This window comes from Bombina bombina, chromosome 2 (genome assembly GCF_027579735.1).
Source record: "Bombina bombina isolate aBomBom1 chromosome 2, aBomBom1.pri, whole genome shotgun sequence".
Classification (NCBI taxonomy): domain Eukaryota; kingdom Metazoa; phylum Chordata; class Amphibia; order Anura; family Bombinatoridae; genus Bombina; species Bombina bombina.
In genome coordinates, this window is record NC_069500.1 from 420,200,585 (window position 1) to 420,215,382 (window position 14,798).

Genomic DNA, 14,798 nt, shown 5'->3' on the forward strand with positions numbered 1-14,798 from the left:
AAGCCTGTTACCAGAAAGATTTACCACGAGATATGGCGCAAATACTTATATTGGTGCGAATCCAAGAGTTACTCATGGAGTAAGGTTAGGATTCCTAGGATATTGTCTTTTCTACAAGAGGGTTTAGAAAAGGGTTTATCTGCTAGTTCCTTAAAGGGACAGATTTCAGCTCTGTCCATTCTTTTACACAAACGTCTGTCAGAAGTTCCGGACGTTCAAGCTTTTTGTCAGGCTTTAGCTAGGATCAAGCCTGTGTTTAAAACTGTTGCTCCACCATGGAGTTTGAACTTAGTTCTTAATGTTTTACAGGGTGTTCCGTTTGAACCCCTTCATTCCATTGATATCAAGTTGTTATCTTGGAAAGTTCTGTTTTTAATGGCGATTTCCTCGGCTCGAAGAGTCTCTGAGTTATCTGCCTTACATTGTGATTCTCCTTATCTGATTTTTCATTCAGACAAGGTAGTTCTGCGTACTAAACCTGGGTTCCTACCTAAGGTGGTCACTAACAGGAATATCAATCAAGAGATTGTGGTTCCATCTTTGTGTCCTAATCCTTCTTCGAAGAAGGAACGTCTGCTACACAATCTAGATGTAGTCCGTGCCCTGAAATTTTATCTACAGGCAACTAAGGATTTTTGACAAACGTCTTCCCTGTTTGTCGTTTATTCTGGTCAGAGGAGAGGTCAAAAAGCTTCAGCTACCTCTCTCTCTTTTTGGCTTCGTAGCATAATACGGTTAGCCTATGAGACTGCTGGACAGCAGCCTCCTGAAAGAATTACAGCTCATTCTACTAGAGCTGTGGCTTCCACTTGGGCCTTTAAGAATGAGGCTTCTGTTGAACAGATTTGCAAGGCTGCAACTTGGTCTTCTCTTCATACTTTTTCCAAATTTTACAAATTTGACACTTTTGCTTCTTCGGAGGCTGTTTTTGGGAGAAAGGTTCTTCAGGCAGTGGTTCCTTCCGTATAAAGAGCCTGCCTGTCCCTCCCGTCATCCGTGTACTTTAGCTTTGGTATTGGTATCCCAGAAGTAATGATGACCCGTGGACTGACCACACTTAACAGGAGAAAACAAAATTTATGCTTACCTGATAAATTCCTTTCTCCTGTAGTGTGGTCAGTCCACGGCCCGCCCTGTTTTTTATGGCAGGTTAACAAATTTTTGAATTATACTCCAGTCACCACTACACCCTTTGGCTTCTCCTTTCTCGTTGGTCCTTGGTCGAATGACTGGAGGTGACGTAGAGGGGAGGAGCTATATAGCAGCTCTGCTGGGTGAATCCTCTTGCACTTCCTGTTGGGGAGGAGTTAATATCCCAGAAGTAATGATGACCCGTGGACTGACCACACTACAGGAGAAAGGAATTTATCAGGTAAGCATAAATTTTGTTTTCTACATCCCAACCTAGATTCTCTAGCGCTTACTGCATGGAGATTGAGCACCTAGTCTTTCTTTAGACTTGGGTTTTCTGAGGTTATTAATCTATGAGTTAGGCTCTTAAGCCAGTAACTCGTAAGATTTTCCTTAAGGTGTGGCGTACATACCTTCACTTGTGAGTATCTGGGGTTTTCCATTAGAGCCTAATGAGGATTTCCCGCATTCTGTCCTTTCTTCAGGAGGACCTGGGAAAGGGATTGTCAGTCACTTATCTGAAGAGACAGATCTCTGCTCCTTTCAATATTTTTTGTGCATCTGTCTGGCCGAAATTTCAGATGTTCAAGTTTTTGTTCAGACCTTGGTTAGAAACAGGACTGTGATTAAGTCTATTGCTCCTCCATGGAGCATTTAATTTTGTCCTTAAAGGGACACTGAACCCAAAATTTTTCTTTTGTGATTCAGACAGAGCATGCAATTTTAAGCAACTTTCTAATTTACTCCTATTATCAAATTTTCTTCATTCTCTTGGTATCTTTATTTGAAATGCAAGAATGTAAGTTTTGATGCCGGCCCATTTTTGGTGAACAACCTGGGTTCTTGCTAAGTGGATAAATTTATCCATCAATGAACAAGTGCTTTTCAGGGTTTTGAACCAAACAAATGGCTTAGATGCCTTCTTTTTCCAAATATAGATAGCAAGACAACAAAGAAAATTTGATAATAGGAGTAAATTAGAAAGTTGCTTAAAATTGCATTTTCTGTCTGAATCACAAAAGAAAATTTTTGGGTTCAGTGTCCCTTTAAGGACAAAATTAAATGCTCCATGGAGGAGCAATAGACTTAATCACAGTCCTGTTTCTAACCAAGGTCTGAATCACGAAAGAAAACATTTGGGTTCAGTGTCCCTTTAAGATCTACAGCATAGTCTTTTTGAGCCTTCACTATCTGTTGATATTAAGTTTTTGTCTTGGAAGGTTTTGTTTCTTCTCGCTTTTTCTTCTGCTCGCAGAGGAAATGGCTCCATAACTAGAGGTTAGGGCACTGGTTTTGTAAACCAGGGGAAGAGAGGCTTTCAGCTCTGCAGTATGATACCTTTTGTTCATGCGGATAGGCGGTCCTTCGTTTTTAGTGACGATTCTTCCTAAGCAATTTTAATCAAGAAATTGTCGCTCCTGGGTTCTGTCCTACTCCTTCTCAGAAGGAACGTTCGATGCACAATTTGGATGTTGTGCGTGCTCTGAAGTCTATCTGCAGGCATCTAGGGTCTTTTATCAATCTACTGCGCTTTTTGTTATATTCTCTGGTAATCAGAGAGGCCAGAAGGCCATGTCTTCTCTTTCTTTTTGGCTGAGAAGTGTTATTCGGTTGACTTATGAGACAGCTGCACATCGGTCTCCTGAGAGAATGATGGCTCCTTCGACTAGGGCTGTCCCTTCTTGTTTTTTTTTTTTTGTTTTTTTTAGAAAAATTAGACTTCTATGGATCAGATCTGCAAGGTGGCCACTTGGTCCTCGTTGCATACTCTTTCTGAATTTTTCAGATTTCCTTTTTTTTTTGCCTCAGCTGAGGCTTCCTTTGGGAGGAAAGTTCTTCAAGTGGGTGGTGCCTTCTGTTTTGATTCGCCTGTCCTGTTTTCCCTCCCTTCCATTCTGTGCCCTCTAGCTTGGGTATTGGTTCCCATTAGTAATTTAATGGATTTGTGGTCTCTCCATGCCATTGTAAAGGAAACAAAATTTATGCTTACCTGAAATTCTTTTATTTCCTTGCATGGAGAGTCCACGACCCACCCTTATTTTTTAAAAAGGCTTTTGCTATTTCTTTCCTAAGATATGGTGAGTCTATGGCTTTATCAATTACTGTTGGGAATATCACTCCTGGCCAGAAGGAGGAGGCAAAGAGCACCACAGCAAAGCTGTTAAGTATCACTCCCCTTCCCAGAAACCCCAGTCATTCTCTTTGCCTTGGTGCATGGAGGAGGTGAAGTTTGGTGTCTGAAGAAAATTTAATTTATTATCTGAAAGCAAGTTTTAAGAAGGGTCTAGCTGTACTACACGTTAGTCTCTTCTGTAGGGCAGTGGTGGCTTTAAAGCAGTTAGGAACTGTGTTTTCCTAACATTTTGCTACCCTAATATAGAAAGCCAGAGTAGGTTTACTCTGTTCTCTCTTTTGACAGGTCTCTGAGGAACTGTGTCCTCTCATACCTTGTGGACTGTCTACATGCCGGACAGTGGAGTTGGCAGGCTAGTGCCTTTTCTTTCAGGTGGGGAGATTATGCACTAAAAATTTAAGCCTGCATTTTTCAATTGGGACTTAGATAATCATGGGGTCAGGATTTAACTGGCATGGGGCAGGCACTGTAATGCATGTGTGAGACCTAGACCTTGCTAAATTGTTTAGCGGAGTAGCACTTTTTTCTTTCACTGTGTAGTTTCAGTGAGAGGTGCTGCGTGTCGGTCGGAAGGGCGGAACTTGTTTTTGCGCCTTCCTGTAGCACAGTGAGTTTCATGTCTAGAGCGGCTGAACGGAGTTGAAAAGTACTGCCGTGCATTTCCAGCAGAGTAGCCGTTTTCAACTGATTTCTCCGATATCGTATCTGGGAGGAGGTAGGCGTTTGTCGTGACTGAGGTGTTGAATTGCCTGGGGGTTATTTTTGGAGCGTGGCTCGCTCTATTTAAATCCTTTAATTTTTTTCTAATGGGTAATACTCTAGCTGGAGGCTGCAGAATTTTTTGTTCACACAGAATAACAAATCATTCAAAATTGCTATATCATTAGCATGTACATTTAAAGACATTTTATTTTTTCAGAAATAATTGTTGGTCTCTAACATGTCTGATTTGGAGCAGGGATCTGCTCAACTGAATTCATGTCTGTTATGTTTAGAAGCACAAATTGCTTCCCCCATGCAGTTTTGTTCCTCATGTGTTAAGAAAACATTACAAAATAAAGATTATTTTTTTGGTACTGAGCCCAAGGTCTATCAGGATGATGCTGTTCAGGTATTACCACATCCCTCTCTTGCTTCGTCCCAAGCCTCAATGGCATAATATGCAGTGCCCTGCGGTTCCTCTGACTCCTGGGGGAGTATTTTTTTTAAAGCAGAAATTGATGCTCAGGTTTCTTCGGCAGTATCTGCTGCTTTAGCTTCCTTCCCAATGTTAAGGGGGAAGCGCAAGAGGAAACTTTAAAAAATCAGATAAGGTTTTTGATTCCAGCAATGACTTTCAGATGAATATTTCTCTTAAATCTGATGAGGAAGACTCATCTGGAGCTTCTGAGGGTGAAATTTCAGATTCGAACAGTGTAATTCCTTCATCTGAAGTGGATGTAGTATCTTTCAGATTTAAGCTTGAACACCTCCGTGTACTGTTAAATGAGGTTTTGGCTACTTTGGATGACTCAGACACCCCTTTAGTTGTCCATCCTAAAAAATCCAGTAAATTTAATAGTTACTTTGATGATCCTTCCTCTAAGGAGGTTTTCCCGGTGCCAGACTGTGCTTTAGAGATTATTATTCAGGAATAATCTCTAAAGCACAGTCTCCTATTTTCGAGAAGATGTTTCTGGTTGCAGATTCTATAAAGGAGCCATGGTGCATGGTACCTAAGGTAGAAGGGGCCATTTCTACTTTGGCGAAGAGAACTACTATCCCTATTGAGGATAGCTGCTCTTTTAAGGACCCTATGGACAAAAAACTGGAGGCTAATTTGAAGAAAATATGTTTATATAGGCCACCAATGGCAACCTGCGGTGTGTATTGCCACTGTGACAACTGCAGCATCCTATTGGCCTTGTCTGATTCTCTTTAGGTAGAGACTTCTTTGGATGAGATCCAAGACAGAATTAAGGCTCTTAAGCTAGCCAATTCCTTTATTTCTGATGCTATTCTGCAGGTTGTAAGACTAGGAGCAAAGACTTCTAGTTTTGCTGTCTTAGCCCGTAAGGCATTGTGGTTGAAGTCTTGGTCAGCAGATGTTTCCTCTAAGGTCAAGCTTCTGGCGATTCCTTACAAGGATTAGTGGAAACAGCACACCTTTATCTTTTCCAAGTGGGGCACGGAGTGACAGACTTGCCAAGTCTCCTCAGTATCCAAAAATGCAAAGACTCCAGCCTCCACATTCAATAAAAGACCTTTATTCTTTCACATATAGGGTCCCAGCAACATATACAACGTTTCAAGCCTGCAATAGGCTCTTAGTCATGTACCTACTACATGACTAAGAGCCTATTGCAGGCTTGAAACGTTGTATATGTTGCTGGAACCCTATATGTGAAAGAATAAATGTCTTTTATTGAATGTAGAGGCTGGAGTCTTTGAATTTTTGGATTCCTTACAAGGTTAAGATCTTGTTTGGACCTGGTCTGACAGAGATAAATTTAGATATTACAGGTGGGATAGGGTATTTCCTACCGCAGGATAAGGAGAGTAAAACTAAAGGTCGTCAAAATAGTTTTCCTTCCGTACCTTCAGAGGAAAGTCCTCTCCTTCTTCCAAGCACGAGCAGTCCAAGCCTTCTTGGAGACCCAATCAGTAGAAGGGGAAGCAATCTATGAAACCCACAGCTGACCCCAAACCAGCATGAAGGGTTTGCCCCCGATCCGGGATCAGATCACGTGGGGGCGGGGCAGACTTTCTCAGTTTTCTTAATCTTGGATACAAGATGTTCCAGATCCTTGGGATGTGGACATAGTATCTCAGGGTTACAAATTGGAATTCAAGACTTTTCCTCCCAGAGGCAGGTTCCACCTCTGAAGATTATCTGTAGACCAGATAAAAAGAGAGGCGTTCTTGAAATGTGTGCAGGATCTTTCCTCTCTGGGAGTGATAGTTTCAGTCCCAGTTCAGGAACTGGGTTTAGGTTTATATTCCAATCTGTTTGTGGATTCCAAAACAGAGGGAACTTTCCGACCTATTTTAGACCTGAAGTGTCTAAACAAGTTTCCCAGAGTACCGTCCTTCAAGATGGAAACTATCCGTTCCATTCATCCTTTAGTGCAGGAGGGTCAGTTAATGATGACCATAGACCTGAAAGATGCGTATCTTCATGTTCCCATTCACAGGGATCATCACAAATTTCTGAGATTTGCCTTTCTAGACCAACCCTTTCAGTTTGTGGCTCTTCCGTTTGGCCTTACCACAGCTCTCAGAATTTTCTCGAAGTTTCTCGGGGCTCTCTTGGCAGTGATCAGGTCTCGGGGAATTGCTGTAGCGCCATACCTGGATGACATATTGGTTCAGGCGCCATCTTTTCAACAAGAAAACTCTCATAAAGAGATCTTGTCTTTTCTACGTTCCCACGGATGGAAAGTGAATCTGGAAAAGAGTTCCCTTGTTCCAGCTACAAGGGTAGTTATCTTAGGGGCCATAATAGATTCCCTAGCCATGATAATATTTCTGACGGAGGTCAGAAAATCAAATATTCTTTACTCTCTCTGCAGTCTACTGTTCGACCATTAGTGGCTCAATGTATGGAGGTAATTGGTCTGATGATCGCTTCCATGGACATCATTCCCTTTGCTCGGTTCCATTTGAGAGCTCTGCAGTTATGCTTGCTCAGGCAGTGGAACAGAGACCATTCGGATCTCTCTGAGGATAGATCTAGATCAGTCGACAAGAGACTCTCTCCCGTGGTGGCTTTCTCAGGAGCATCTGTCTCGGGGCACATGCTTCCGGAGACCTTCCTGGGTGATTGTGACCACGGACGCCAGCCGACTGGAGAGCAATCTAGGATTCGTTAGGGGATTCGTTAAAGGCGCAAGGACTATGGACTCGGGAGGAGTCTGCTCTCCCCATAAACATCTTGGAGTTAAGAGCGATTTACAATGCTTTGATGCCTTGGCCCCAGTTGTCCTTAGCCCGGTTTATCAGGTTCCAGTCGGACAATATCACCTCGGTGGCTTACAGCAACCACCAGGGAGGGACTTCGAGTTCCTTATCCATGAAGGAGGTGGCTCGGATTGTTCAGTGGGTGAAAGCTCACAATTGCTGTCTATCTGCTATCCACATTCCAGGTGTGGACAACTGGGAAGCGAATTTCCTGAGCAGACAGACTTTTCATCCCAGGGAGTGGGCACTCCATCAGGTGTTCTCCAGCTTAACCCTCAAATGGGGGATGCCGGAGCTGGATCTGATGGCTTCTCGGCAGAACGCCAAGCTTCCAGAGTATGGTTTAAGTTCAAGAGATCCTCAGGCTGCTTTGATAGATGCTCTGGCGGTTCCTTGGAATTTCAGGCTGGCATACCAGTTTCCTCCATTTGCTCTCCTTCTACGAGTCATTGCTCGTATCAAACAGGAGAGAGCATCAGTGATTCTCATAGCTCTTGCGCGGCCTCGCAGGATTTGGTACGCGGACCTAGTGGAGATGTTGTGTCTGCCTCCTTGGAGATTACCTCTGAGGAAGGACCTTCTAATTCAGGGTCCCTTCCTTCACCCAAATCTCGTTTCTCTGCAGCTGACTGCTTGGAGATTGAACGCTTTGTTCTGTCTAAGTGTGGGTTTTCAGAGTCGGTCATTAAGACCATGATTCAGGCTCGCAAGCCTTTTACTAGAAAGATTTACCATAAGATATGGCGTAAATATCTTTATTAGTGCAAATCCAAGGGTTATTCCTTGGAGTAGGGTTAGGATTCCTAGGATTTTGTCTTTTCTCCAGGAAGGTCTGGAGAAGGGTTTGTCGGTTAGTACCCTGAAGGGTCAAATTTCTGGCCGATGTACCAGATGTGCCATCTTTTTGTCAGGCCTTGGTCAGAATTAAGCCTGTGTTTAAATCTGTTGCTCCTTCTTGGAGCCTTAACCTTGTTCTTAAAGTTTTACAGCAGGCTCCGTTTAAACCATTACATTCTATAGATATTAAGTTGTTATCTTGAAGGTTTTGTTCCTTATTGCTATCTCTTCTGCTCGGAGAGTCTCTGAACTTTCAGCTTTACAGTGTGATTCACCTTATCTTTCATTCGGATAAGGCGGTTTTTCATACTAAGTTAGGTCTCCTTCCTAAGGTTGTTTCAGATAGAAATATTAATAAGTAGATTGTTCCTTTTCTATGTCCTAATCCTCCTCCTCACAAGGAACGTTTGAAGCACAACTTGAAAGTTGTGCGTGCTCTTAAGTTCAATCTACAGGCGACTACGGATTTTCGCCAGTCCTCTGCCCTGTTTGTTTCTCTGGGAAACGTAAAAGTCTGAAAGCTACTGCTACTACTCTTTCTTGTTACGAAGTATAATTTTTTTGGCTTATGAGACTGCTGGTCAGCAGCCTCTTGAGAGAATTACGGCTCATTCCACGAGAGCTGTTTCCTCTTCTTGGGCTTTCAAAAATGTAGCATTTGTGGACGAATTTGCAAGGCTGCAACTTGGTCTTCTCTGCATACTTTTTCCAAATTTGATACTTTTGCCTCGGCTGAGGCTTCTTTTGGGAGAAAGGTTCTTCAAGCAGTGGTGCTTTCTGTTTAGGTCCGCCTATCTTGTCCCTCCCTATTCATCTGTGTCCTCTAGCTTGGGTATTGGTTCCCAACAGTAATTGATGAAGCCGTGGACTCACCATATCTTAGGAAAGAAAACAAAATGTATGCTTACCTGATAAATTTCTTTCTTCCGGATATGGTGAGTCTACGGCCCTCCCTTCATTTTACGACTGATATTTTTTACTAAAACCTCAGGCACTTCTACACCTTCGGTCGAATGACTGGGGTTTGTGGGAAGGGGAGTGATACTTAACAGCTTGGCTGTGGTGCTCTTTGCCTCCTCCTGCTGGCCAGTAGTGATATTTTCAGCAGTAATTGATGAAGCCGTGGACTCCCCATATCCGGAAAGAAAGAAATTTATCAGGTAAGCATAAATTTTGTTTTTCTAAACTTCAGGCACCTCTATACCCTTTGGGTCCTCTTCTCTTTCCATGTTTTCTCGGCTGAATGGCTGGGGATTGTGGGAAGTGGGAGGATACTTAAAGCCTTGCTGGGGTATTCTTTGCCTCCACCTGGTGGCCTGTAGTTCCCAGTTGTAATTGAATGTATTTGTGGATTCTCCATGTCAGGAAAGCATAAATTTAGTTTTTCTTCTAGATCTTCTAATCCTCTTCACTCCTTTTGTCAGAATAAGGAACAAAAAGTTGATTCCTCTGCTTAGAAGCAAACACCTCTGGCCCAGTCTGGAGGCCTAGTGCTAACTGGAACAGGTCAAAGCAGGCTAAAAAATAAAATAAAAAAAAATCTATCTCTACTACCAAATCTGCATGAATGTGTGGCCCCCGATACTGAGGTTCTGGTAGGGGGCAGGTTAATCCCAGGAGGCTTGGTTTCAGTCTATTTCAGATCCCTGTGTTCTGAATATAGTATCCCAATTTTATCGGATAAGTTTCAGAATAAGACCTCCCAGAGGAAGTTTGTTTTTTCTGGCCAATGTTCCTAAGAATCCTGTAAATGCTCAAGTTTTATGTCTATTCTATTCAGATGTGGAAACTATGGAAGTGATTGTACCAGTTCCTTTACAGGAACAGGTAATAGGATTTTATTCAAATCTCTTCATTGTTACAAAAAGGAATGTACTTTCAGACCAGTCCAGGATTTAAAAAAAGTATTCCTTCTTTCAAAATGGAACTATTCAGCAAGGTCAGTTTATGTCCAAATTAGAATTAAAGGATACTTACCTTCATGTTCTAATACACAACAGGGTACAATACCAGTTTCTGAGATTTGCCTTTCTAGACAAGCATTTTCATTTTGTTCATCTACCATTTGGTATGGTAGAGCTAGAATTTTCACAAAGGTTATGGGTGCCCTATTGTCTGATCAGAAATCACGGTATTGCATTGTTTCCATACTTGGACGAAATCTTGGTTCAAGCTCTGTCTTTTTTCCTTTAGCAGAATCTTACACTAACAAACTGTTGTTGTTTCTTCAACAACATGGTTAGAGTATAAGTTTTCCAAAAAGTTCTTTGATTCTTCAAACAAAGGTAACTTTTTGGGGATTTCAAATAGATTCAGTTTCCATGAGTCTTTCTCTAACAAGCGACACCAATTTTAACCTTTTCTGCTCTGACTGATCATTTAGTCTCTCCCATCATTTTCTCTTTTTTTTTTATGGAAGTTTTAAGACTCATGATTGCAGCTTCAGGTGCAATTTCATTTGCTCGTTTCCAATGAGACATCTTATGCTTTGCATGCTTCAATGGTGCAGGGATTATACTCAACTGTGTCAAAGGATATTTCTGGATCCCAGTACAAGTCGTTTTCTGTCTTGGTGGCTGGATCGTCAGTTCATTATTCAGGGGGTTTCTTTTGCTCATCCTACCTGAACTGTGATCTCCTAGCTGAATCCAGGAGCCCTTCTTGAAAAGACTCTTTCAAGCATAGTCTTTACCTTGATTGGGTTTGGCTCCTAGGCTTCTCATTTTTTTTATATTGTGAATCTGTCACTATTCATGATAACTGTTTGAAGTGCCTGTGGCTTGGAATCTAGTTATTGGTGTTATTAATTTTAGTGTTAATAAACTCCCTGTCTTTAATACCTGCTTAATCCCTTAACTACCAGGAATTTCAGAGAAAAACATTCCCAAAATAACAATTTTTAGCATTTTTGCAGTCACTCCATTTAAACAGATGTTGACCCTTTTGACGTTTGTTTAAAAAAAAAAAAAATTCACCTATCAAAACCATATACATTTTTGAAAGTAGACAACTGAAAGTATTGATCTAGGCCCATTTTGGTAAATTTCATGCCAAATCTACTGCGGTCATATAAAAAATTAAGTTATTCACGCATTTTGGGTTTCTCACTGAAATTTTGTATACACAGCTTGTGAAGTCATAAGTCAAATGCTTGTAAAAGCTTTGCTCCCCTTTTGTTCAGAAAAAGCAGATATGGATGGCTTTGCCATTGGTTTTTGGTAATTAGAAGGCTACTAAAGTTAGCTGTGCACCATACTTCTGAAATTCCCAGCAGTGAAGGGGTTAATCAGCTGTTTTTGTTTTTTTAATTTTCTGTAATTTAGGGATCAAAGCTGACAGTGAGACCGTAATCTGTGCCATGGTGTCAGACGTAGGTACTACTTGAGCACAGTATGCTGGGAAAAGTACTGTGTGACATAGTACCTTTCTACATATGGTGCAAGGGTTGAATATTGTATCAGGTTACAAAATAATATAATAAGCCTTGTCGGATGAGTGCGAGGCACCATCACATGTAAAAAAATAAAATAAAAAAAAGCATCAAGGGCATGATAAACATTTAAAACAGAAAATCATATTTGTATTTCTTCCTAGTGACTTAAATTGAGGAATATGGGTTGGGTTGTAAATGGCCGAATGTCTCTGAGCTGGCGGGATTATTAAAGAATGCTCACCAGTACTTCTTTTTCCCTGGTAGAATGAATTAATGCCACTTTTTACCCCTGAGTGAAAAGTGCACTATAAAAATTGTGTTTTAGACATCATTCAAAGTGAATAATTGAACCATTCACACAAAAATAAGTAGAAGGAAAAATGTTAAGGTGCATCAAAATTGTTATCCAAAAATCGTATTTTATCAAAAACATAAAATTTGTGTGTAATTTACGCAGGAATAAATCGTATTAACTATAATCGTAATTTGAAGTACACTTGATGTGCAAAAAAAAAAACAATTTGCAAGAATTTTTTACTTAGAAGTACAAATGTAAAGTGTAATTGTTGTTTTTTTCGTAACATGAACGTTCCATAGGCGTATATGAAATTGTCTCTCTAATCCGTGTAATTCTGTACCCCAGTCTGTACTCAGTGTTGAAGGTGGGATTCTAGCTAGTGGAAAGAGAAAACTGTTGAGGAAAAATAATTCTAGATCAGTAATTGCCATCTTGGTTAGGGAGCTAAACCATTACATGTCTCTAACGTTCCACCAATTAATAAACACCATTTGGATTTCTCTCTGCATTGAACAATATTCTGTCAGTAAAGGGATTGTGTGTGTTATCACGAAACCTGAAGAAGTGATATATAAGGTAGGGAAAATCTGGTTTTAATGGAATTGCTAACTTTAAATACCCACTCTTTTATTAGGTGTGCAATGAAAACTCGTTGTTCAAGAGTGAATCTCGTTACTTGGTGCGGAGAAAAGATGCTGATTTGTGGGCCAATGTCTTGGAGGAAAACAACCCATTCAGACGGCCGCTTATTGATCAGGTTGGTGATTTATAGTTCTATATGTGGTCAGCCTTCTAGATTGCATGCTACCTTCTTGTTAAGGTAAGAGAAATCAAAAATGACGAACAATCTTGTGTATTTTTACCTGCGCTATGTTGGGTAGGGGACTTATGCAAGTACTTTTTGTTCACAGGTGGTGCAGACGGCACTTTCCGAAACACAAGACCCAGAAGAAGTGTCTGTTACCGTGAAAGCATTCATGACTGCTGATCTCCCCAATGAACTCATTGAGCTTCTGGAAAAGATAGTGCTTGATAATTCAGTGTTCAGCGAACATAGGTTTGTAGGGGGAATGGGTTATATGAAAACTGAGTTGGTAGCATTGAAAAAGAATAGCTATTGACCTTTGAAATATTCTCTTATCGGTATGCAGAAACCTGCAAAATTTGTTAATCCTTACTGCAATTAAAGCTGATCGCACTCGAGTGATGGAGTACATCAACCGGTTGGATAACTATGATGCACCTGATATTGCAAACATTGCCATCAGCAACCAGCTTTTTGAGGAAGCCTTTGCCATCTTCAGGAAGTTTGATGTCAACACATCTGCTATTCAGGTTGGTGTGGAGATTCTGATTTTAACAAACACTATTGTTGTTATCCAAGTTTCTTCAGTTACTGTCATTGATCAAAGTACCCATTAACTATAGTGTTAATTATCTATCTCACTTTATATTAGTAATAATTGTCACCAATAAAATACATATTTGACATCATTTTCTCCAGGTTTTGATTGAACACATTGGAAATTTGGATCGTGCTTATGAGTTTGCAGAGAGGTGTAATGAACCAGCTGTATGGAGCCAGCTGGGACGAGCACAGCTACAGAAAGACTTAGTGAAAGAAGCCATTGACTCCTACATCAAAGCTGATGACCCATCTTCTTACATGGAGGTGGTGCAAGCAGCCAGCAAGAACAGTGAGTTTTGTTTTTTTATTTTTATTTTTTTTAAGCTATGTGTATCTTCTTTACTAGCTCCAACCCAAAATTTCCTTTTTGCAAAAAAACTTGCTAACTCATTTCTTTATCATGGTTTTATTTCTCCTCTGTTCACATGGCTGATATATTTGCTTACCAGCCACTATTTTCTGAAGAAGATTCTTTGTTGTTTTTTTCATATTCTAATTGAAGAACAAAATGTCACATTCTTTTATTTAAATGTAACTTTTGTTTGAAGGAAAAAAACTCACGCTAGAATCGTGAACTATTTTATAAAGGGAATACAAGAGAATACTTTTTTAAACAGCTTTCCTATGTACTCCTATTATCTAATTTGCTTCACTCTTTTGATGTTTTGTTGAAGGATCAGAAATTCACTACAGGGAGCTTGCTGAACACATTTGGTGAGCAAATAACATGAGGGACATATGTGCAGCCACCAATCAGCAGTTCATGAGTCTACCCGGGTATCCTATACAAGAAAGGATACCAAGACCACAAAACAAGTTAGATAATATAATTGGAAAGTTGTTTTAAAATTGAATGCTCTTTCTAATCATTAAAAAGAAAAAAATGGATTTCATGTCCCTTCAGACAGCACACAATTCAAAAAAAGTTTCCAATTTACTTCTATTAACAAATTTGCTTCATTCCCATGATATTCTATGCTGAAGAGATAATGAAGCTTTACACAGATCAAAATAGTGCTGCCATCTATAAATGGATAACATTCTTGCAAAACTGCCATATAGTACTCAAGAAATGGGCCGGCCCCTAAGCATACGTCCCGGCTTTAAAAATATAAATAAATAAATAAATTAGAGAGTTGTTTAAAATGTCATGCTCTGACTCATGAAAGAAACATTTTGGGTTTCATATCCCTATAATGTTAATCATCATTTTAAGAGTCAACCTTCAGATGCCCTTTGTCTTACGAAAGAGTTGCATCAGTGAATGTAAAAATACAAACATTCAGTATTTGTAACATACAAATGCAGCCACTGTATCTTGGTTTAAAGGAATGGTCTAGTCCAAATTAAACTTAAATGATTCAGATAGAGCATGCAATTTTAAGCAACTTTGTTATTTACTCTTATTATGATTTTTTTTTCTTCGTTCTCTTGGTATCTTTATTTGAAAAAGCAAGAATGTAAGCATAGGAGCCAGCCCATTTTTGGTTTAGCACCCGAGTAGGACCTTCTGATTTGTGTGTAAATGTAGCCACCAATCAGCAAGTGCTACCCAGGTGCTGAACAAAAAATGGGCCTGCTCCTAAATTTACATTAAAATAAAGATACCAAGAGAACG

General features: G+C 40.3%; 1 protein-coding gene across 1 annotated transcript in view; it reads left to right on the plus strand.

The window, feature by feature from the left end:
* CLTCL1 (clathrin heavy chain like 1) overlaps positions 1-14,798 on the plus strand; it is a 314,203-nt gene that overhangs the window by 190,741 nt on the left and 108,664 nt on the right. The window contains exons 18-21 of the mRNA XM_053701960.1: positions 12,407-12,529; positions 12,684-12,829; positions 12,924-13,107; positions 13,277-13,469. Of these exons, the coding sequence (XP_053557935.1) occupies positions 12,407-12,529; positions 12,684-12,829; positions 12,924-13,107; positions 13,277-13,469 (646 nt within the window). The remainder of the gene's footprint in view (positions 1-12,406; positions 12,530-12,683; positions 12,830-12,923; positions 13,108-13,276; positions 13,470-14,798) is intronic.